The 25,538-nt window shown below is 37.7% G+C and overlaps 1 protein-coding gene across 1 annotated transcript in view; it reads left to right on the top strand.

The window, feature by feature from the left end:
• Nucleotides 1-25,538, top strand: part of LOC101404433 (complement C5) — a 92,222-nt gene that overhangs the window by 21,883 nt on the left and 44,801 nt on the right. The window contains exons 5-20 of the mRNA XM_004423383.3: nucleotides 185-276; nucleotides 2,293-2,375; nucleotides 4,780-4,870; nucleotides 6,962-7,076; nucleotides 8,748-8,874; nucleotides 10,991-11,106; nucleotides 13,272-13,457; nucleotides 14,733-14,936; nucleotides 16,477-16,686; nucleotides 16,813-16,962; nucleotides 17,997-18,126; nucleotides 19,126-19,188; nucleotides 20,282-20,479; nucleotides 22,064-22,154; nucleotides 23,617-23,690; nucleotides 24,658-24,797. Coding sequence (XP_004423440.1) covers nucleotides 185-276; nucleotides 2,293-2,375; nucleotides 4,780-4,870; nucleotides 6,962-7,076; nucleotides 8,748-8,874; nucleotides 10,991-11,106; nucleotides 13,272-13,457; nucleotides 14,733-14,936; nucleotides 16,477-16,686; nucleotides 16,813-16,962; nucleotides 17,997-18,126; nucleotides 19,126-19,188; nucleotides 20,282-20,479; nucleotides 22,064-22,154; nucleotides 23,617-23,690; nucleotides 24,658-24,797 — 2,070 coding nt within the window. The remainder of the gene's footprint in view (nucleotides 1-184; nucleotides 277-2,292; nucleotides 2,376-4,779; nucleotides 4,871-6,961; nucleotides 7,077-8,747; nucleotides 8,875-10,990; nucleotides 11,107-13,271; nucleotides 13,458-14,732; nucleotides 14,937-16,476; nucleotides 16,687-16,812; nucleotides 16,963-17,996; nucleotides 18,127-19,125; nucleotides 19,189-20,281; nucleotides 20,480-22,063; nucleotides 22,155-23,616; nucleotides 23,691-24,657; nucleotides 24,798-25,538) is intronic.

Genomic DNA, 25,538 nt, shown 5'->3' on the forward strand with positions numbered 1-25,538 from the left:
GAGAGAAGTGGCTTAAATGAACCACATTTGCCTTCCACAACATTTAAATGATCTTCTTCCTTCATATTTAATTTGAAGACATGGATATTTGTTAGTAAATATTTCTGTAGATCAAAGATAATATCATCGGTTCATTTTTTTAATGTGGTTTATGTGCTTTGAAGTTGTTTGTTTTTATTCAAAGGATCCCGAAGGATCAGAAGTTGACGTTGTAGAAGAAAATGATTATACTGGAATCATCTCTTTTCCTGACTTCAAGATTCCACCTAGTCCTAAGTATTTTAAATTATTTGTTAATAAAGTTTTCTCTGAAAAGCACATCTGGAACTTTTGGTTATCAGGCAGATAACAAGTCAAATGGAGCCACCTAGTGTTAACAAAGTGTGTCAGTGTGAAGGACAGGAGGATACCCAAAATCTTTTCAAGTCTAACGAGAAGCTAGGCTCAGTTTCTGGGAAAAATATTTCCGATACTTCTCACTAATCTTCGTTACACATAGAAATTAAAATTTGAAAAAGGCAAAAAATAGTCCCCAGGTTTTTTTTTTTTTTCTTCATCAAAACCATCAAGACTCTACCCATCAAGAAATCTAATAGACTATCAGTCGGTAAGGCTGGTGTGGTCCCATGCCTTGCTCTGGGAGTTATAAAAATATTGGTCCTCTGTAGTCTTTGCTGCATAGATTACCAGAAGGCAGATTTCAAGAGGGAAGGTGTTCTTGGAGTCATTTCTTCCATTTGGCCTCATGCTAAAGGATTTAGGAACATGAGTAAACAGAATCCAATATAATAAATATTTAGTGAACACATTTCTAGTATGGGCTGAGTATAATGGGAATGAGAGATTCAAAATAGAAAGGAAAAATTAAGTCTCTGCCTTCAAGATACTTATAAGAGTAGGACAAATAAGATAAGTGCACCTATAAATGGCTACAATATAACTTTAAAGCAAAATCTTTTTATAGTCATTTTTGCTGTGCCCTGTAGATGGGATTTTGCAGTTAATTCACTGTACTGAAGATTTTCTAGAAATTTGGATGAAATTGAAGGAATTGAATAATTTGGATAACTTTTAAATTGTATATGTCTTTGAAAATACTGCATGCTCTATAGCACAGAATTGATCGTATTATTTTATAGCTATTATCATTTCTCCAACTTCATCTCATGACATTTGCTCCATTTGTCTGTCATAACCAGTACTTTCCCACCCCGGTACCTTTGCACACGTTGTCCCCTCTGCTTAGAAGGTGCTTCACCTTGCTCTTCACAGGGCTGGCTTCTTCTCATTCTTTAGGACGCAGAGTAAAGGCTCCCTTTTCAGAGGCTATCCCTGGATGCACCATCTAACGTATTCCCTCTCTTGCTTTTACTCTCTTGCTTATTTTCTTCATGGCACATATCTCAATTTTATAAGTATTTATTAATTTACTTGATTCCCCATTAGACTATAAACTCTTTGAGGACAGGGGTCTTGTCTATTGCTCACTATTGTATCTCCAACACTTCAACATAACAGGCATTTGATAAATGTTCACTGAATTGATGATGATGATGATGATGATAACTATAACATTAAACTTTTTTGGTTGCATAACCAATAAGCAAGGTAGATACTATTTTTCCCATTTCACAAATGAGGTTAAGTAACTTGCCAAAGTCCAATCTGCTTGCAAACAGAAACGTGGGAATTTGAACTTCCATGGACTATGAGCTCTGTGAAGATAAGGACTCTTCTACCGGCTCATTTTTTATCTCTAGTGCTTAATCCAGTGCTCAATAAATACTTTTAAATGAAGGTCGTTAATGAAACCCAGGTCATTTTCCTGTTTCAACAAATCATACTTTGTCTTCAACCATAATTTCATTTATGTGAAGTGTGAATTTTATGATCTGGATAGGCTTGACCTGTATTATATGTTTCTAGAGACATTCTTACGGATTTTCTACTGTAGTGTGGATTTTAGTATTATGTTAGTAAAATTAAACTCCAGGATTAAGTAAATTCTCAAGTATCATAAGCTCTTTAAATCGAACCTATTGACTACATTAAGATAAAATAGCTGAAAAAAATAACACAATGTATGAAAAACTAATTACTAAACCATTTCTATTATCCTGAAAATGCTCAATTATTTCTATTTATTGCTTAAAAATCTGTCACAAATAAAATATATTACTTAGGCTATAGACATCTTTACTTACTTTTCTCTCTTTAAAACAAGAATTGACTAATTTCCTCTGGGAAAAATATTCGATGACTTCTGTAATTTTAAATATTTTGCTTCCACAGATATGGTGTGTGGACAATTCAAGCTAAATATAAAGAGGACTTTTCGACAACGGGAACTGCATATTTTGAAATTAAAGAATATGGTAATTTCTGACAATTAAGCATTTACCTTTGAAGACTTAGTGTTTTTGCAATAATTCTTTTCGTTGATGAACTTAATGCCGAATCACTTCCTGATGAAGCTGAGGGAGCCTGCTGGTATAGTTAGAAGTACTGGTTGAGGGGGTGGGAGGTTGTTCGGATGCCTGAGCTCTAGTTCCAGCACGCCCTAGTTAGCCTTGAACAAGCACATCAGCTTCTCTGGACTTGTGTTCCTCATCATAGAGCTGGGAGACACCTAGTCCCCTGAGGAGGCTGACTAGCTAAGGTCCTTTCCAGAATTATGATTTTAGGAGAAACTTAATCAGAGATGAGATGAGCGGAATGCAGTAAGACTAATAGATGATTTACTCAAGTTATTACAACCAATTAGTGCCACAACAAGAGCACCTGGATTTCCTTACCCCTAGTCCAGTGTTATTTTCCTTCTGGTTCACAGATCCCTAATATATTTACCTGGAAATTTAAGATATTCTTATTTTTAAATAAATCATATGAATGGACTAGTAATTAACATATAAATAGCTTAATCTTTCCATTTCTTGTCGTTTTTTACTAAAGTATTTGTGTGCTCTGATATCGAATTTAACTTTCTTTGCTTGAAGTCATTTTTTATTCTCCCAGGAGACTCATAATAATATGGAGAATAAATGCACAAATTTTAGCAATTGATGAACAAAACAGTGCCAAAAGAAATTTGTTATAATGAAACTCAACTTTAAAGTTATAGGCTCTCAATAACATATAATCCTAACTATCTCCCTTCCTCCAAATGTTTTTGCTGCTTCCTGTATATATCTAGAATTCATCCACCTCTTACTACCTGCAGCCACCCGTTGATTCATCACCAGGCTCCCTCCTGGACTACTGCAAAAACCTCCTAATTGCTATCTCTACTTCCAAGCTATTCTTGCTTGGTATTAGCCAAAATAATCTTGAAATGCAAATCTCATTAAGTTATTTCACTATTGAACAGTCCCCAATAGCTCCTCATCGTTTTTATAATGAAAGTCGAAATCCTTATTTTGAGCTGGCCCCTGCCTACCTCCTCTTCAGCCTCATTTCACACCACTCTTCCCCTCACTTCCCTCCAGCAGTGGTGACTGCATATGATGTTCCATCTACCTAGAACACTTTTCCCTTCCCTCATTGCCTAAGCAACTCCTACTCACCTTTCAAGTCTCAGTTGAAAAGACATTTATTCAGCAAAGCTTCCCCTAAATTCTCTTTGCTGGGAAGGATTCCCTGTACTTATTTATATCAGTTTTCATAACTGGTTTAGGTGTTTATCTGTCTAATTATTTGCTTATGTCTGTCTTCCCTGCTTGACTGTGAGCTCATTAAGAACAGGGTTTGTATCTGTCTTGTTCACTAGTATATATCCCTGTTGATAAAAGTGTGTCTACTACATGGCAACTATGTATTAGATGAAAGAATGAAATATTTCCCTCCACTTCATATCCTGGAGAGAACATACCTGCCTTGATCTTTAATAACATAAGAATGCAGCCCAGAGCAACAAACTGCATTGCTCTCTTACATCTGGCCTTCACCATCTAGGAAACACATGAGCCATATCTGAAACCAACTCTCTCATGTACTCTCGTGTGTCAGTCTTTGCCCACAATATCAGGGACACGCAATCACCCAGTTTTCTGTTAACTGTTGTTCGGTTTAATAGAATTAAAATCCATAAGCTCTGGTACATGGTCTGAGTTGGTATAAAGCAAAGCCAGTGCCCTTTTGACAGGTGACATTGTTTTCTCTTGGGCAATCAAGATACCAAAGAGACAGAAAAAAACCTCCTTCCTTTCTGTCCTAATTTCTAATTTTGCATGGATGTTTTCTTATAGTTACTTGTAAGCTCTCTCTTCTTGACAAAAGTCAGAGTTTTATGCTGGAATTTGGAGACTGGAGACAAGAAAGAGAAATGTTAAATAAGCAAGAATTTTCCTTTGCTTTTTTCAATTTAATAAACATTTGTTGAGCATATGTTTAAGACTTATGAGGTGGGTGAGGGGGGAAATATACAAAGATAAATAGAGACTAGTCTGTTTTGTTTTCAAGGAGCCCATAATCTAGTGGAGGAAATAATCAATTGTCTGTAATAAGGGCTGAAATCAAAGGATAAGCAAAGTGCTTCTGGTACAGAGAAAATGGATTGACCTCTGATTGGCAGAGTGGGAGGCTCCCCAGAGATGTTGTTGTTGATGATGATGATGATGAAGAAGATGATGATGATGATGAAGGTGATGATGATAATGACCAGGTGGATGTTGTGTTGATGTTACAGCTTGTCCAACTATACCAGAAAGTATAATTGGTTGCCATGCTTTAGAGGCTACTCTAATTTGAACAGTAATATTGCCTTTTTGTTTTTATTTTCAGTGTTACCGCATTTTTCTGTCTCAATAGAACCGGAAAATAGTTTCATTGGTTATAAGGACTTTAATAATTTTGAAATTACTATAAAAGCAAGGTAAGAAAGTTATTTTTCTCCCCAGATTATCCACCTAAATTGAGTGTCAACTCTGGTTGGTGATAGTTGCCCAAAGTGAGATCTGTGATTTTTTTCCCAGCTTTATTGAGATATAATTGACATGAAACATTGTGCAAGTTTAAGGTGTACAACGTGTTGATTTAATACTTATATATTGCTAAGATCTGTCGTTTATTGGCAATGTCTGCCATGACTTTGGAACTGACTGATTGAGGAGACATCATGCCTGTAGTTTATTTGCTCATTCTGATTTTAGCTGATTCTGATTTTAGCTTTGTTGGTTATTTACCAGCCAAAAAATCCTAATGATTTAAGTTCTGTGTATATGTTTAGGAACCAGCATAACTAGGGATATTGGGACTGAGATATGAAGCCTTCACTACTTGTCATTTTTTAATGGCTTAGTCAGCCAGCTAATGCTGTGTAACTACTTCACAACCCAAATGCTTAAAACCACAACTGTTTATGAGTCAGCTGGGCAGTTCTGTTTATCTGGACCAGGCTGATGTCAGCTAGACTCACCCATGTGCCTGCAGTCAGTTGGCAGGTCAGCTGGGGTCTGGCTGATCTAAGGAGGTCTTACTCACATGTCTGGCAGTTGGCTGGCAGTAGACTGAAGCTACAAGGATGATTGGACCATGTGTCTCTCATCATCCCACAGGCTAGCCTGTAGCGGCAGCACTGCTCAAAGAGAGAAAATGGAAGCATAAAAGTCCTCTTGAGGCCTACGCTTGGGACTGGCACACCATCACTTCCATCACATTCTTTTGTCCAAAGCAAGTTATAAGACCAGCCCAGAGGAAATAGACTCCCTTTACACCCTTTGCATGCAAAGAGCTGCAAAGGTGGTGGATACATGGGGAGGTGGAGAATTGAAGTTAATTTTGCAAGCAATCTACCACAAAAGCTTAGGTCGTTTAAAAATGACAATATAATGTAGTTATTAATAACAATAACCAATTTATATAACTCTATGTGTTGGCACTTTTCAAAGCACTCTGTATATCTTAGCTCATTTAATCTTTATGAAAACTCTATGAGGTAGATACTATTACTATTCCCATATTGCAAACGAAAAAACAGAGATACATAAGTGTTAAGTAATTTGCCCTAGGTCACACAGCTGATAAGTCACATGGCCTGTCTGGTTCCAGAGTCCATGCCCTCAAATGCTACCCCATACTGTCTTTCTTACTAATGTTTATCCCTCAAATAGAGTGTTTGTCACCTAGTTTAAACCAACATAAAAGGCTCACTTGACAGAGCATTATAGAAATTGGCTTCTTTTAATGGAGACATTTACTTTATTTGTTCAAATTATGAATAAAGAAAGTTAACTCTTGCTATAGTAGTGTTTGCTCTGCAGAAAGTTTTCTTTATTCGTACTTTAATTCTAAACTAAAAAGAAAATATGCAGTTAGAATTTTAAAAAATAACTTTTTTCATATAACCGTGAGATTGGACATGCTGCTTTTAAAGATGCAAAAGAAAATAGGAAGCAACTCCCCACTGACATCAAAAATCATCGAGGAAGTGAGGTGTCCTGTAGGAAAGGCCCCTGGACCTGAGTCATTTGATCTCCTAAAGATCAGTTTTTTCATCTAGCACACAGTAATAAAAATCTGTCCTTTGGCTTTATTTTATTTATTTATTTATTTACTTTTGGTGAGGAAGATTAGCCCTGAGCTAACATCTATTGCCAATCCTCCTCTTTTTGCTGAGGAAGATTGGCCTTGGTCTAACATGTGTGCCCATCTTCCTCTACTTTATATATGGGATGCCTGCCATAGCATGGCTTGATAAGCAGTGCGTAGGTCCATGCCTGGGATCCGAACCTGCGAACCCCAGGCCACCAAAGACGAGCGCATGAACTTAACCACTACACCACCAGGCCAGCCCCCATACTTGGCTTTGTTATTGTAGCTTTATGAGGATGAAATTCAATGGTGGATGGAAGACACTTTAAAGTGGATAGAGTGCTTTATGTAATTTCAAATTGTTACATTTTATCTGAATTTTATTATTGTAACCATGTTAGCAAAACAATTTTATGGCATTATTGTTTGACAGATATTTTTATAATAAAGTCGTCACTGAGGCTGAAGTTTTTATCTTTTTTGGAATAAAAGAAGACTTAAAAGATGATCAAAAAGAAATGATGCATAAAGCAGTGCAAAACACGGTGGTAAGATGTTAAGACACATTCGCTCATGCCTAAAGACGTATCATGAATGCTAGAGACGGAACATTACTTGAAAATCATCTAGTCCAATTCCTTGTTTTATATAGATGTAGAAATTGAAGATTAAAATCCGCCATTGGCCTCTCACTGTCGTTAGGATCAAGTCCACTTTCCTCGGCGCCAGCCCCACCTCCAGCCTACCTCATGCCATTTTCCCCTTTTCTCTCCTTTGTGTTCATCCCTCCAGTTTCTCAAACTTACCCTAGTCTCTCTTGCCTCCAGGTCTTTGCAGTGCTTCTCCTTCTGCTTGGGAATGCTCGTTACTTTTTCCCCTCCTGCCTCTTCTTTGCCTGGCTAATTCCTTCTCATGCTTTAAGTCTCAGCTTTAATACCCTTTCGCTGGGAAGTCTCCCTGACTCCTCTAAACTCCTGCCTCTTCCAGGTGCCCCCTTAGGCCTTGAGCCTCTCTCAGCGGAGCATGTTTCACACTATATTACAGTGGTTCTCAACCAGGGACGATTTTTACCCCCAAGGAGACATTGGGCAATGTCCAGAGACATTTGTGGTTGTCACAACTGGGGAAGAGGGTGCTACTGGCATTTGGTGGGTAGAGGCCAGAGATGCCGCTAAACTGCAATGCACAGAGCAGTGCCCCACAACAAAGAATTATCCTGTCCAAAATGTCAATGGTGCTGAGAACAAGAAAACCTCCTTTATTGTAATGGTTCATTTACTTTTCTATCATTCTCTACACTAAACTCTTTGTGGATCTGAATTGTTCCCATCATATGGCCAGAGCCAGCATGCTTCCTGTCAAATAATAGGTGCTCTATAAATATTTGTGGGCAAACGAATTCATTGGAGAGTCACTTGTGCATGGTTAAGGGCTGTAGTGGTTGCTGGAGCCAAGACTAGAGCCCTGGTCCCCTTTTCCCTTGTTCAGCGCTTTTTACATTATACCACAGACGATAAGGGCTTGTGTCACTCTGCTCGCTGTTGCATATTCGTGTAGTTTTGCATCATCAGTTATTTAGCCTTTGCCTTTTCAAAACACAGTTTTATTTATTCAAGATATAAATTAGATGCCTCTTTTTAATGCAAGATTCTATGTTAGACACAATGCTATGCTAGAGATTTAAAGCTAAATAAGACAAAAACCCCTGGCCTCAAGGTACCCAATTTTAGAAGAAAAAATAACGCAAAATCTATTTTACTGTTGTGGTTAATAATGAAATAATATGATATCATTAGCCCCATATCCCATTCCCCATTGTATGCTTTTAAATTGGTGTTTAAATATGTAAGCAGTGAAGTACAAATTAAATATCATAAAACCCAACAAACTATCAGTTAAGAGCAAAAGCTGAGAGGCTTAGAAGGATGGATGGTGACTTGGAAGTCAGCTACCACAAAAAGACCTCTTGAACCATGCGATGTTTAAGACTCTTGCATGTCTATAATTCCCTACAAATAAATTAGAAAATAACATTCGGACTTAATTGTGGACTCACAATTAAAATTAAAATTAATCACAATTAAAACATCATTCATTTTACTGACGATGCTTCCTCTGACATTTGCCTTCAATTTAGAGGCTAGTAAAAGCAGATTTTGTTAATTTTTCCTTGTAAGTTCTTCCCTGAAATAACTCTTTCATTTTCCCCTTTTAAAAAGTTGATAAATGGAATTGCTCAAGTCACATTTAACTCTGAAACAGCAATTAAAGAACTGTCCTATGAAAGTCTAGAAGATATAAACGAGAAGTACCTTTATATAGGTGTGACAGTCACAGAGTCTACAGGTAAGTTTCTTTTTTTTTTTTTAACTTTCTCTTGCGAAACATTTAGACAGCATATTAAAGGTATAAATAATTTCTACAGTTCTTTCATATTTTATTTTATTTCATAGTTAAATTTTACTCTTTATATCTTTAAAAACTGGCGTTAGAGTATAGCTCTGCCTCCCTCTGGTCATTGCGTCCCTATTTGCCTCAACTGCAAAAATGGGATGTCCCCTGCCCAGTTGATACCCTGAGTGGCTCTGCAGGCCATCTGGCTTGAACATCTGCACCCCAGTGTTCTCACCTGGTGAGAATCAAAATCAAAATGACACTATGTATGTAAAAATGCTGGTAAAGTACCATGCAAATGAAAGATATTACTGTTATCATTTTAGTCTCCTGTGCAATAATAAAATTGAAGCAAATGCCTCCTAAAGCCTTTTTCAGGTGTAATATTCAGGAATTCTATCTAAAATTGGAGGTAATAATGTTTCTAAAATGGGTACAATAATAGTATACACCCCACAGGGCTGTTGTGAAGATCAAAAAGTCAATATATGCAAAGCACTTAAAACAGTACCTGTCACATAGCAAGGACCTTATAAGTGTTAACCCTTCTCCTCCTCCTCCTCCATTTCCTCCTTTTCTTATTTCTTCTCCTCCTCCTCCTCCTTAGGTCCACCTACCACTTTCTTAGCATCCTTAACATCTTGTCTAGTGCTCTCAATCCCACTCCAGTGGTTTTTTAATAGTTATTAATCATTTTTCCAAGTTGGGTCAAATTGTCTTACTTCTAGTACGTCTTGATTACTAATGTTCTTTGTGCTTTCAGGTTTATATTGAACCCCCAACTAACCTTGAACTAATCATTTAACCACATTGAGTCTGTTGGGTGAAATGAGAGTCAGACCAGATGATCCCTAAGGCCCCGTCAACCTCTTTGAATTTGTCCTTCTAGGGTGGCAGAATGAAGAATTGAGGTCATTATCCAGTTATTGAGCACCTTGTATATATCAGATGCTCAATAGATGTTGGAGAATAATGGTAACTTTATATTCCTTCCCTGACTATTGGTTTTGACTTTATTTTACTGTTTCTTTCTTACTTTTTTTCTCAATTTATTTCAAATTAATTCACTTTAGACAATATTTACAAGATGTTCAGAGAGTGCTGCTAATCATGCAGGCTTACAAATATGAATGATGTATAATCCCAGCACTCACGTGGCTTATAAATTAGTACCAGCTATAAGCCAGGTAAACAAACAACTCTGTTACAAGAAGGACTTCCGTTTGTGCTCTAAGCAAAGTACTTAATGCTATGACCTTCATAAGAGGGTGAGCTCCTAGATGATTGTTGAACAACCAGGAACGGTGTCCTGAAGATTATCAGTCTTGAAGGATAAGTAGGGTTTTGAGGCAGGGATCATAGACAGGGTGAAATGGGGCACCCTCCAGAGAGGGCACATAACAACGGTGGAAAGCAAAGCTTGATCTTTGAGAATAGCAGATTATCCAGTTGGCTGAAGTACAGGGTACGTATGGGGGGTGTCAGGGATGTAATATTGGAAAGCAGTTTGGGAATACTAGAGTTTTGTATGTTATTCTTAATAAGCTTAAGTTTTGCTTAAGTTTTAGCTGGAGGGTAACACTATTGGGCTCTGCCAGTGGACCCTCAGGGTTGTCTCTACCTCAAGCACTGTTTTCTGTCTTCCTCTCCATTGCTCTCCATATCCCTGAACTCTAATGGTGAACCCCCTGTAAGGCTCAGTCTCTGGCCTACCCTTTTCTTCTCTCGTTAATCCTTTGTACACACACAACTGAAACTCAGACCACTGACAAAAAGCGATATCTTCGCATTCTTCCTCAGTCCAGTCCTATAGCTCTATTTCCACGAGGGGTATCTCTACATACAAGCCTTGTCCATAAGGCTTTGGAAACTCCTGAGATCTAAGCTGTTCTCTGCACTGCCCCTCTGAGCCATGACCCATGTCCTACTTACCAGTGGTAAATGAATGAGTGCAGGAACAGAGTGAGTGAATGAGTAAGCACGTGGAGACAGAGAGAGACAAAATACATACCCATACAGATCATTATACTCCTGAAAAACGTCAACATGATCCTTGTCATTTCTTTAGGTGGATTTTCTGAAGAGGCAGAAATTCCTGGCATCCAATATGTCCTCTCTCCCTACACACTGAATTTGGTTGCTACCCCTCTTTTCTTGAAGCCTGGGATTCCATATCCTGTCAAGGTAGATGAAGGGGGGAGAGCTGCTGAATATGATGGTCTTTTTCTGTTTACAGAAAACATGGGGGTGGCAAACACAGGAAAGATGCTGAAGAGGCAAGCACGGAGGGAACTCATTGTGTGAAACCTGCCCCTCCTGTGGGTGCAGACAGGGGCGGGAAACTGCAGGCCAGCTTCAGCTCAGCAATGATTTCAACCCTTAGGGCAAGTGTCGGTATTTAGGTAGACAGCCTGTGTTAGGCATTCCCTAAATAAGCAATGCATTAAATGATATGTAAATAAAACCCCATACATCTATAGTTTAAAAAATACTAACATTTAAAATTATTTGGTGGCAGGTTCTTGAAAAGCCTTAAGATAGAGATATCATTCGTTGACGATAAACCCCTTTCTCTCACCATTTTTTACTTCTTGTGTGTCTCTGAGTTTGCATTCCTGTGCTTTTCGCTCTGTATTCTCTTCGTGTATAACTGTCTGATCTCGTCTCTCTGTATTGTTCTCTGTCCTTTCCATCTTGACTCTGTCCCTGACTCTCTTTTCACTGTCTTTTTTTGCTGCCTCCTTACTCTTTAGTATTTTCTCTCCTTCCTCTGCTTTTCCTTTTTTAAATGCTGATGGTATGAAGTTAAAACATTCATTTGATTTTTTAAAATTATATTTTATTATATTTATAAAATGGAAATTCTGTTTCCTGTCCTTAATTTAGAAAGCTAGAGCAGAATGTTTTATTTTCTTACTCTTTGAAAACGTGTTGCTTTTAAAAATCAACTTTAGTATAATTAAAATGTGTTACTTGTTACTCACTGTGGGTCACTGGATTTTAAGAGAAAAAGATTTACCAAGCCCAAGCAAGCTTTGGACATGCCTGTAGCTTCTTATATACATATATAATATATATAATAATATATATTACTACATAATCTGTTGTTGTTAGTGCCCTTGAGCCAATTCCGACTCCTAGCGACCCTGGGTAAAGCAGAGCAGAACCCGTTCTTTTCAAGCCATCCTCTCACCTTCCAGCGCTCTATCAGACAATGCTCTGCTGCTAGTCATAGGGTTTTCATGGCCAGTTTTTTTGGGAGTGGGTGTGCCCAGGTCCTTCTTCCAAGTCTTTGTTAGTCTGGAAGCTCTGCTGAAACCTGCCCACCATGGGTGACGCTGCTGGTATTTGAAATATCTGTGGCATAGCTTTCAGCATCACAGCAGCACGCAGCTGCCACAGTATGACAACCACAGATGGGTGATGTGGTTCCCTGACTGGGAAATGACCCCGGGCAGCAGTGGTAAGAAGGCCAAATCTTAACCACTAGACCACCAGAGCTCGCTATTACTGTATAATACATATGATAGCATATAATATATTATGGATAATATATAGTAATATATAATATATCATAAAAGATCATAAAATATGTCATTATATAGAATATATTTATATTATTTTTAAATATCTTTGGGGGCCAACCCTGTGGCATAGCGGTTAAGCGTGCGAGCTCTGCTGCTGGCAGCCCGGGTTCGGATCCCGGGCGCACACCAACGCACCGCTTGTCAGGCCATGCTGTCGCGGCGTCCCATATAAAGTGGAGGAAGATGGGCATGGATGTTAACCCAGGGCCAGTCTTCCTCAGCAAAAAGAGGAGGATTGGCATGGATGTTAGCTCAGGGCTGATCTCCCTCACAAAAAAATAAAATATCTTTTATATATTTCATATCACATATGAAAATAAAATATATCTTTGTGGAAATTATGTATGACCATAAACATGGCGATGCAAGGTAGAGGTTAAGGGAAAAAAAGATGCGTTTATTGCCTTTCATTTCCAAGAGAATCATTCCCAGAAGCGATTGCCTCATTTTCTCCTTTATCCAGTCTTAAAAGCAGTTGAAGAAACACAAAAGTTAGATAGCAAATCTTATCACATCTACTTGGTGGACTTAACAGAATGATATTTATGTTCTTATTCTGTTTGATATACAGGGAATCCATTAAAAATGATTTAACTAAATAGAATTAAATCTTTCTATAAGCTGAGAATACGTGTCTGTTTACTGAATTAAACATGAATAATTTATTCTTTGGTGGGGAGGAAGGAAAACTATTTCAGAATTGTTATGCTTTAAAAGAAGTGATGAGCTGTTGACGTGGATTTGGACTATTCTGACAAACAGGTGCAGGTTAAGGATTCGCTTGACCAATTGGTAGGAGGGGTCCCGGTGACCCTGAGTGCACAAACGGTCGATGTCAACCAAGAGACCTCAGACTTGGAGTCAAAGAAGAGTGTAACACGTTCCAGTGACGGAGTAGCTTCATTTGTGGTTAATCTCCCATCTGAAGTGACGGTGCTGGAGTTTAACGTGAGCCGAATTCTCCTGTTAAATTTTCTAGGACAATGTGTACTTTTGACTGTGTGTTTTGGCTAGTGTGCAGAACAGATGCGGCAGATTTTATACATGAGTCCAGTGAACAGTTCCACAATTTTGCATCCAAAAAAGGGGCAATCTGCTAATCCATTGAACGGTCCTTGAGAAAGATAAATCTATCAACTTTTTATTTGGGAATCATTATTTTCTCTTACATCAGTAAGACTATATTAGAATCTAGAAGCTTCAGAATAGGTATAGCAGTGGAAGTCAGTGGTAGGAATATTCTCTTTATTCTCCCTGTCATTTTTCATGTCTTTTCAGGGCCACAAAAGGGTCAAATGAAGAAGCCTCCTTTTTCTCTAGCCGCATGAACAACTCCACCTTAGAGCTCACTTAATAGTCTTCTCTCTCAGCAAATAAGTTTAAGTTCCCAATCCCAAATAAAAAATGAGTAAGTTAATGATGCACATCAATGACTGCAGCGTGCGCACATTCACTATCATCTCCTGAGCGCTTAAGAAGTGCTAGGCATTGTGCTAAGAGCTGTATGTGGAACACATTTAATTCCCATTTAAGCAGCTCTATGAGTTAGAGAATATTATCTTTGCTATTATGCAGCTGAGGAAATGGAGGCTTCTAACCTCTCTTGTGATTAAATAACTTATCCAGATTTAATAAATGGTGGCCCTGGGATGCAAACCAATGCATATCTCATGCCAGAGCATGAGCTACGAACTCATTTGCTGTCAAAGGTGGACATTGCTGCTATGATATCATTTCTGCCCCACTCCATGTCTATAAGAAACTCCTCTGTGCCACTACTTCCAATGAAACTGGGCCAGAGAGTCTCTGTGATGTTCATCCGCAACTCCTGTCCCCCAGTTCTCAAAACCTCTCCATCACTACCTTTCTCTTACTCCAATTCCCGCCATCCCAACCCATAAGGAAGAGGAATCCCCAACTTGCCATGACTTTTCAGGGAGGCTGCCAATGTTTGTTCCAGGAGCATCTCTTTCTCTTTGCTTCACCAGACTTTCCCACCATAACCCATAATCCCATATTATCCCAATTATTGTCCATAGTCCTTCATAAAGTTACTTGATACCACAGCTGTACAAACATTGTAGTAATGGAGGATTTATTTCTTTAGCATGTGGTGTTGTGAAATTTAGAAATTTAGAAAGCAAAGAAAGGAGTTTAAAGGGTATGTTCACAGAAAACACTACATCATAGTCCACTTGTCCTTTTTGAAATTTTCCTTTTCAGGTCAGGACCGATGACCCAGATCTTCCAGAAGAAAATCAGGCCAGCAAAGATTACCGAGCAATAGCATATTCATCTCTCAGCCAAAGTTACCTTTATATTGACTGGACTCAAAACTATAAAACTTTGCTCGTGGGAGAACATCTGAATATTATTGTTACCCCCAAAAGTCCATATATTGACAAAATAACTCACTATAATTACTTGGTAAGTAAAATAATGATAGATTTACAACTATCTATTCCTCCATCTGGAACATTTTCCTTTGCTTATACAGAAGCATTAGAATGACCCCTTACATTTGTTTTTACAAAGCACTTTCAAGAACATCATCTAATTTGCTAATCAGGTTTTCAAAAACCTTTGCGATAGGGCATGATTTTGATGACCACTTCACAGATGAGGAAACTGAGGGACAGAGAAGTTAGAAGACTCTCCGTGGTCACTCAGCTTGGAAGAGGAAGATTTTGATTTGAGCTGGGAACCTCTGACTCCTTGTCTGATACACCTTTCACCAACCAGAGCCTGATTACTCCGCAGAGAAAGCCTGATTAAATTCTCACATTACCTCTGCTGTATTTCTGGCCAAAGATTGCACACCTTAGACCTATTTCCAATATGTGCATTTCGTTGGCATAAATGGGGGACCCAAATCCTGCTCTTCCGAGTTGAGTCATTTCATGTCTGCTCCAATTCTACAGCTGAGCAACCTCCCTATTACGTAATTTTTATTAAACAGAAGTGGCCAATCAAGCCTGTTGGTGAAACCAAGGAAAGAATGTGCAAAACATGATAAGGGCTTCCCAACAATTGCCAAAGAAATAGAACGAATTATTCCAATGGCTAGGCCAAAAAGGTGGTGATGGCTTTTTCAACATTTTTGAGGAAGAAATTAAAAAATAAATGAGAACCATAGATTATAATAACTGATAAAGAATTGGGGGCCCTGTTTGGGGATTACACATACCAAAACCACGTATGCAATCCTGCTCTCTAAGGATAATTTAAGAGATCTTTGAGGACATTTTGGCTTCATGTGATTTGTAAATTTTTTTTAACATTATGCCTCCAATTTAGAACCTAATCCCTGGCTTTAAAATTTAATTGCAAAATAAGATGCAGTCCACCTACTCATCTATTTTTTTTTTTTTAAGACCGGCCCTGAGCTAACATCTATTGCCAATCCTCCTCCTTCCCCCCCGCCAAAGCCCCAGTAGATAGTTGTATGTCATAGTTGCACATCCTTCTAGTTGCTGTATGTGGGACACGGCCTCAGCGTGGCCAGAGAAGCGGTGCCTCGGTGCGCGCCCAGGATCCGAACCCAGGCCGCCAGTAGCAGAGCGTGCGCACTTAACCATGAACCCACTGGGCCGGCCCTCTATTTTTTTTTTAATCAATAAAACAAAGGAGATTTTAGTGACAGTACGATGACTTTAAGCAGATTTGGGGTCAAAATTTAGCTCTCTGATTTCTAATTTAGGTGATTTTGAACTAAAATCAATATGACATTTAGTTAATTCCTGAGCCTCAGTCCCTTCATCTGCACAATGGGGATAATATTGCCATCCTATTGGTTTATTGCGAGAATTAAAGGAGTTGAGTATACGTAAAAGTTCTTGGCACGTAGTAGGCCCATACGTGTTGACTTTCTTTTTCTTTAACATAATTTCTACTCCAGCTGTGAGCTCCATCCTGAAGCAAAGGTTTTGTTTTTGTAGTTATTGTTGCTACCACTGTTTATTTTTAGATTTTATCCAAGGGCAAAATCATTCACTTTGGCACAAGGGAGAAACTTCCAGATTCATCTTATCAAAGTATAAACATTCCAGTGACCCAGAACATGGTTCCTTCAGCCCGTCTCCTGGTCTATTACATCATCACAGGAGAGCAGACAGCAGAATTAGTGTCTGACTCAGTCTGGTTAAATATTGAAGAAAAGTGTGGTAACCAGCTCCAGGTGAGTCACGAATTATAAGTCACAATCAAATTTTCTTCTGAATAAAGGAGACTGTAAACGCAGCTACCTGTGAAGTTTTGTCTCATACAATTGGCCTTTTCTTTTCTTTTTCAAATGACCTCTTAGGTTCGTCTGTCTCCAGGTACAGATGTGTATTCTCCAGGTCAACGTGTATCTCTTAATATGGCAACTGAGTCAGATTCCTGGGTGGCTTTAGCAGCAGTGGACAGTGCTATATATGGAGTCCAAGTGAAAGCCAAGAAGCCCCTGGAAAAAGTTAAGTAGTGCGTGGTCTTGGTTACTGGTGCATGCTGTGGCTCTGTGCAGTGCTTCACAAAGTGTGGCCACCAGGGTAGATTGTGGGGGAAGAACTGAGGAAAGAGTAGGCCTGCTTTTCTATAATCTACTCAAAACGGTGATTCTTAGGAAGGTAAGCCGTCCTCAGGTTAGTCCCCAAGGGACAGGCCAATCCTTTGTTATTTTTCCAAGTGTAGAGTTAAGCGTTTTAAAAACATATGACCATGATAGCAATAATATTCATGGAGCGAAGTACCATCATGTGGGAGGGTTTGGGGATTTGAGAGAAGGTGCTTACACTAACAGCACAAGAGAAGACTGGATAGGCAACCTCTGGAGGGGGGGAGTTTGTTTACTCATTAAAATCTGTGGTGCAGAAGAATTTGAAAATGATGCAATGCCCCTAAGTTCCCCTTTATCTCCCCTATGCTCTGCTACTATTTTCGAGGGTTGAATTTCTTTGAACCAAGAAGACAGAACTGAGAAACTATAAAGTTAAAAACATTCAGAAAAGAAAAGACTTTTGGGGTCAAAATTAAAACTGGAATAAGCCCCCCAAAACAAGTTCTCACTCAGTTAGAATCTAGAGCCCTAAAACACAAGAGATTGTGCTCCTTTTTTTTTTAGCAACTTAAAAAGTAATTTTTTTGTTAATTCACTCATTCATGCATCCACTCATTTATTCTTTTTTGGAGGGGGAGGGGACATTATATTGATTGCAGCATGCATTTTATGTATAAAATGCCATGGGTTGGTTTCTAAGAATCACCTCATCAAAGCTCAAGACTTAGTTCTTGATTTAATTTTGAATAGGTATGTATTTATAAATACAAAGGGACAAACTAAAGAAATTTTGGGAAATTAAACTTGGGAAATTTGGTCTTTGGCCCTATGGTAAATGAGTGGCCTGTGTATTTCACAAGTTTGTTATCAAGTAACAGTTCATATCTTTAGTTCTTTAGAGGGATGGTTTATACATCTGAATAGGCTCAACATTTCACCTTTCTGGACAGGTGTTTCAGGTGTTAGAGAAGAGTGACCTGGGCTGTGGGGCAGGTGGTGGCCGCGACAATGCAGATGTATTCCACCTGGCTGGACTCACTTTCCTCACCAACGCAAATGCAGATGACACCGAAGAAAATGGTAAAACGCTCAGCATTTTTTGTTTCTTTTTCAAGTTGACTACTGAAATTTACATTATTATTTGCTCCCAGACCTCCTTTTTGTCCATCCTCCAAGAATATTCTCTACACTGATCTTAGAATGACATAGCTACATAACTCCCCTGTATAAAACGTTTTATTGGGCTTCAAGATAGAGTACAAATTCTTTAGTGTAGTACTCAAAGCCTTTCATGATCTTCTCCCTAGCTCTCTCCAACTATCTCTCATCCTGCTCTACCTTACCTTATGTTTAATCTATACAGAACCAAGGGTAGCTCTTGGGTGGCACTATGCTATTTTACACCTTTGGGCCTTTCCTCATCAGGACTGCTTTCTCTTTTATTAGCCTGGGGAAGCTAGTGTAAGAATCATCTCCTCTATGGGGCCACTTCCTCATATAGAACTGATCATCACCTCCTCTTTTAATAGGGAGAATATTGTAGAGACTAGATCTATTTATAAGTAATATAATAGCAGTGCATCATTGCACATTCTTACTCTTGGCGATACATCTTTTCTCAACTACTGCACTGTGAGCTCTTTAAGGGTGAGGACCACATCTTAATCATCTTCTTTCTATGGTTTTAAAATTGTTCATAATTATACTTGATACCATTATTTGTAATAATATAGCACAAATGACAAACAATAAAAATAGTATACCCAACAAAAACTTTGCTAACTCTAAGTGCTTAGGTATTTCTCTGTAATCAGTGGATCAGAAAGTTTTCAGGATTCGAAACCAAACTCAGATCAAACAAGTCAAACTATGTGACACTAGATCATGAGCTCCTCTAAGATAAAACAAGTCATATTAAGATGTGTAGTACACAATGCCTAGTTGAAAGCAGGCACTCAATATTTGCTGAATGAATGAATGACTTATGAATGTTTTAAAAACTTCAATAATTTCATATAATTTTCTTTTTTGAGATTTTATTATTTTTTTCTGTCTTCTTTATCCTTTTTTTTTAAACAGATGAGCCTTGTAAAGAAATTCTCAGGCCAAGGAGAATGCTGCGAGAGAAAATAGAGGAAGAAGGTACTCTAAAAGTTTCATATGATTGTGAAGAGGTTATGATCATAGCATTCAAAAAAACTGGAGAAAACTAAACATTATCTAATTTCCCCTAATTCAAATAAAATAGGTGAAAAGAAAGATATATACAGACGTCTAGCTCACCTCCCTCAGAAAGATTAATCCAAATAAATCCAGCAGTTCATTTGCCATAACTTTAATCTAGGGAAAATAAGTGTTTATTATTTCTATCTCTAAAGTCTAAAAGATTAACTTTTATTTGTCACAAATATGTCCTCTCTACAAACTTTAGCAATTAAAATCATATTTTATTTTGACAAAATCCATGATTTGATTAACTTTGGGGTGTACCTGGAAATCTATTTCCTCTATTTCATATATTTAACAGTTAATAGTATTTTGGATTATTCTTTGGGAAATAAGTCTAATAGAAATTATTTTAAAACAATTATTTAAATGGAAATGTGATAACTGGCAATGTTACAAAAGCAATACATTGAACTGAGAATCTGTGACCTGAGTTCAACTAATAGCCACACTTACAGTAATATAATCCTTCCATTTGTATATGAGTTATTTTCATTCTAACCCTTGTTCTAAGTTCTAATGATATGAAAAGAGAGACACCAATTAATCTGAGAACTTAATGATGAAGAATGATGCCACTAGTGAAGGTCCACAAACCATATCATATAAGAAATGTTTGAAAAAATAGGATATTTAGCTTGAAGAAGGAAGTACTTGTAAAGTAATGACAGCTATCTCCAAATATTGGAAGTCTTCTCAGATAGTTAACTTATTTTACTCAAAGGGTGCTGAACCCAAGGAGCCAGTTTCAAGAGTTAGTTCATTGAGCTTAGTTGCAGGAATCCCTTTAACCATTTAGTGTGATTTGGAATGGACGACCTTATGAGGCCACATTCTCCCCATTCCTAAAGTAGTTCCAAAGAGGGGCTGGTCAGTCAACTAGCCATGGATATTGTGGGAGAGGCGGTTGTATGGCAATAGAAAGTAGATATCCTTTGAGTTTCCTTTTAAGCCTGAGATGTTATGACTCTATTCATAATCAAATGCACTTGTATTATTACCACTTCAGCTTCCAAATACATACATGTAAAGGTAAAGAGATGTTGTTATGATGGAGCCTTTCTTAATGAACATGAAACCTGTGAGCAGCGAGCGGCACGGATTACGATAGGCCCAAGATGCGTCCAAGCTTTCAAGATTTGCTGTACCGTTGCAAAACAGATCCGTGCTAACGAGACTCATAAAGGCGTGCAATTGGGAAGGCTACGTAAGTTTGACATTTTCTATCAGAATTCTGCCCAATATGAAGAATTTTGTGTAATTTTATGTTGCTAAGAAAGGTGATTTTCATGTTCTTTGAAAATAGAAAGTAGAAAAGATAATTTATAAATGCCCATAAGAAAAAACATCTGTTATCATTTTTGGGAATCAAAAGAGAGATGTATAGTATATATGTATATATATACACACAGAGCAGAGTGCGCTAGTCTATAGTCAAGACCCATGGCAAGTTTAAAGCTGACTAATTCTATAAACTTGAATGACTAGTTATCCTCTCTGAGCCTTAACCTCATTTTTAAAGGAAGAAACTTGGCCCAGATGATCTCCCATATGGCTTTGAGTTCTAAAATTCTATGGTTTTGTGATATTACAGCCATTAAAAATTCTGTTTATACCTATACTGACCAAATATAGCAAAAGATTTCTAAATCTAGCCTAATGTTAAGCGTACTTATGTAAAAGTTGAAATCTTATTTCAGTTTCAACCACAATATATGTTGTCAGAATTTATAGAAATCTCATTAATATGCTTTTAGAACTTTTAGGACTTTTGTTTCATTTCTATATAGTCAAAACAAAACAAGCAGAATGACAGCTCTTGTTTCATAATCTGATTGTTTTGCTTAACAGTATGTCTTAAACATTGTCCATTTGAATGGATATATTTCTGCAAACATAAATTCTTGTGGCTATTTACCAAAACCACATTATTGAATATATATAGGTTGTTTTCAGATTTTTGCTTATTACAAGCAGCATTTTCGTGAACAACATAGCACATATACTTTTCATTGTCCAATTTTTCAGCTATAATCGTCTGGTTTAGCTTCACCTGCATGGAACTCAGTCTCTACAGCTCCTTCCTCTCTGGTCCTCTGCCCCTCATTCTAAATAGCTTGGCCTCCCAAAACTCCCATCCATCCTGCAACAACTCTGCAAGGGTCTGCATGGCTTCCTCTCTCTGCCCTGTATCCTGTAAACTGCCTCCAGACAGTAAACCTGGACAATTTTAGAGTTCACCTTATCTGTCTCCCTTCTCTCAGGGATCCTAGTCCTGGGTCACTTATGCTCTAATGTCTGAAAACTGTCTTGTACAGTGTGTCTCCTTTTCTATTTTTTTAAGGCAGAGGGTAACTTCAGTCCCTATTAGTGCATCTTGGACAGAAGAAGTTCTGTCCATTTTTATTAAAGGAAATATAAATAAATTTCTGAGCTAAGGCACAGAATCACATAAATCTCCCTATTTTATAATATAAACACAATTATTACAATTAAAAAAATGCAAATAACTTTGTAGACTGATCAATATCTTGTATAATCTCAAGAACACTAAACATTTAGCAATTTGAGAAACAAATCATTAATGATATTTTTATGCTTCATTTGTTTTGTCAGTGCTGTTAGTGGAGAAATCCTAAGGCCTTTATAGTTCTATTTTGAAATCACTAAGCAAAATATTTAATTGAACTTTCAGAAAGTGCTTAACTTATAGATTAATATCCATATTTTAAAATTCAGCTCTAAGGAGAATTTGTTGTTTTTCCCTAATCAAGTATACTTGTTTCCCCAGAAATAAAGACCTTGTTACCAGTAACAAAGCCAGAAATAAGGAGCTATTTTCCAGAAAGCTGGTTATGGGAAGTTCATCACGTCTCCAAAAGGTATTATACCTCTTTGACGTTCCTCTGAAAAATGTGGGAAAATGCAAATATTATGGCCAAAAAGCTGGAAACTACCCATTTTCCAATAGTTTATTTAAGAGTTAAGACGGTGATACCACTTGGTCAAATTTTGTTCTATTTTGCTTCTTTTTTTTTTTTTTTTTAATGTGTGCTTTGCTCTAGTAATTGGTTCCAGGGCATGATTAACTCTTGGGGAAGAAGGTAATTAATTTCATTCCACTTCAGTAACCCTTTACTGAGCACAACTCTGTGCTATACACTACGTCAAGCAGTCGTTTTCCTCCTGAAATATCTGTACCATAAAACAAACATTGATTAATAAGAAGAAAGTTTCTTTTCCTGTTAAAGTCCTTTACTCAACACAATTTTATGGAATGCCTAGTTTGTACCAAACACTGAAAACAGTGATGAACAGTGCTGAGTCCCCGAGCATTACCCTTCCCCTGGGGGCTCTAAGCACTAACTTTCCAAGGAGCCGTCACAGCACTGAGTTCAGGGCCTGGCATCTGTCTTCTAATGGGTCTCCTTGTCTCTATTTTTGTCCCTCTAATTCTTCCTCAACAGTGTTGTCCATTTCATCTGACATTGCCCCTTGGCTAGCACTTCCTCTTGTAAGCCTTCCCACCACGTCCCCTACCCTACAAGTGATTGGATGGATTACCCCTCCCAATTAACCTTGTTGCACATAACACACAGTATTATAATGGCCTGTTTACCTGTCTTCCACATGAAAATGTAAATACCTCCAAGACAAAGACTAAATTCAAATTACTGTCTTATATCTAGGACCTGGCATAGGGTCTGGCTTGTAGAGGCACTAAAATAAATGTGTTTAATCAATGATACTGCCTCTGAACTTTTAAAATGCTTTATTGGTGCAGTTATAACAGTGAATTGCAATTTATTTACTTAACTCTTTCTTCCACTAGACTGTAAACTGCTTGAGAGCAGAACTATATCTTATGAGTGCTGTATATTCAGTATTTAGCACTATGCCTGACACAAAGTTGGTGGACAATTACCATTTATTGAATGAAATTAATAAATATGTAAGCTTAATCTTAATTGGAAAATTTTAGTTATGTCAACTTTGTTATGGCAGTGTTGACATGCATTACTTTGCTTCCCTCTTTTAGAACATACTACACATAATTTCTTCTTTGTTTTGTATGTTTTGAATTTGCAATGTTTCCAAGGCATCCTTCTGAATTTAAATTCCTATCATACAAGTGAAATATCTAAAAACATGGAACAAGTAGGAGAGTTACTGAATATATTTTTCTTGCTTGATTTTTCCTTAATGCCTGATGTGATTTTGTTTTGTTGTGATTTTTTTTCTTTCTTCTAAAGTAGTATGAAGCAAAAGTTCTGTTAATGAATGCTGTCAAGCTGACTTAATCAGCGTTCCCCTGTATTTGAATATCAACATTTTAACTTTCAGAAACCAGTTGCAGTTTGTGCTACCTGATTCTCTAACTACCTGGGAAATTCAAGGTGTTGGCATTTCAAATAGCGGTAAGCAAGCTTCAGTTATATACTCATTTAAGGAGTGACTTGATTAGCAAATGTAGTTTTGTTTTTTTGTTTTTTTAAATTTGTATTTTATTTTATTTATTTTTTCCCCAAAGCCCCAGTAGATAGTTGTATGTCATAGTTGCACATCCTTCTAGTTGCTGTATGTGGGACGCGGCCTCAGCATGGCTGGAGAAGCCGTGTGTCGGTGTGTGCCCGGGATCTGAACCCGGGCCACCAGCAGCAGAGCGCGCGCACATAACTGCTAAGCCACCGGGCCGGCCCGCAAATGTAGTTTTTTGTTATTGTCTATTTAGTTTACCCAGGACTTAAGTGGTATCACTTTTTAAAATATTCTTTTTAATGTATTACAAAAAGACTTGGATATGCCCATATCTTTGACCATATAGAGATTTCTCCTTTGTTCTTCAATTAGCCATCATTTTATAAATGCTGATGTCAAGGCCCCATTTTCCTTTATTTTTTTCTCAGTGACTGGGAGCTTGAGTAGAGTTAGAAACAAATGTGTGACTTCTCTCCTGGGCTTATGCCCTTTTGTGGTGATTTAGTGCAGATACTTTATAAATAACTTCAGAGGTAGCTTCGTTTGTTTGTTTGCTATTGTTTTTACAAAATCTTGGCTTCCATAATCAAAATTTTATACCCATTAAATTGAGCCAACAAAGAATATCTAAAAAGAGATTTGGTGCTTTACTTGATAAACATTCTCTTGCTTTATTTAGAACTAAATGTTCATTGGACAAATGAAGTTTTCTGTTAATACCAATAATTATTGAAATAAAGATCAATGAGTAGAAAATTCAGGGACATGAGGTGACACTGCAGAGAAAAACATGATCTAATATTTATTTTTCCTTGCAGCAAAGCAAATGTGAGATATGTTAGCACTAGTAAAGCATTATAGGAATTCCCTAATGTGCTTCTACTTTGCTTTCACTTTGGGCTAAAGGTATATGTGTTGCTGATACTCTCACGGCAAAGGTGTTCAAAGATTTCTTCCTGGAAATGAATATACCATATTCTGTTGTGCGAGGGGAACAGATCCAATTGAAAGGAACTGTTTACAACTATAGGACATCTGGGATGCAGGTAAGTAGGTATTTATGATGTGTTCAAATACATAGAAAAAAGAATTCTCTAATTTTATGAGAATTCTATTAATGGGATTATTGCATACACAAAAAATAAAAATTCAACTCAGTTCAACAATATAAACTGAGCACTTACAATGAGTGTTGTGCTAGATGTGCAGCTTAATAAGTGAAGGGATGAAGAAAGGAGGAAGAGTTAAGACAAGTATTCATACAATTACAACTTGAAGGACACAAGGCTGTAAGATAATCAATGTGCTGGGACATTAGGGAAAGATGAGTTCACGTGTAGTTCATTTATCCCCCTGGACTCTGAGTTCCTTTATCTCCTTGCCTCTAACAACCCTTTCCTTTCCTCCATTTTAGCCATTCACAGTCATCTTCACTTTGTAGATCTTGTCATCTCCTCTGAAATCTTGATTTCAAACATCTCACCAACCGACCACGACCTCCTTCCTATCCTTCCAACTCATTAACCCTGTTCCTTCATAGCTACAGCTCTGCAGCATCGTTGAAACCTCCAAACCATTGACTCCGCCACTTTTTTATTGTCTATGAGCCCTCTGCTATCTTTACTTCATTCCTGGTCCAGGTTAGAATTCATAAGCCACCATTATAATCACACTGATTAAAATTATGCCAACTCCTTTGATCCTCTCTTGCTCTAGGGTACACTCTATGAAAAATTCCAACCACGGTTGGACCCACCATTTGTCTTCTTTTTGCCAGCATACCTCTA

Source organism: Ceratotherium simum, chromosome 29, assembly GCF_057802395.1.
Source record: "Ceratotherium simum simum isolate JZ-2026a chromosome 29, ASM5780239v1, whole genome shotgun sequence".
Taxonomy (NCBI): Eukaryota; Metazoa; Chordata; class Mammalia; order Perissodactyla; family Rhinocerotidae; genus Ceratotherium; species Ceratotherium simum.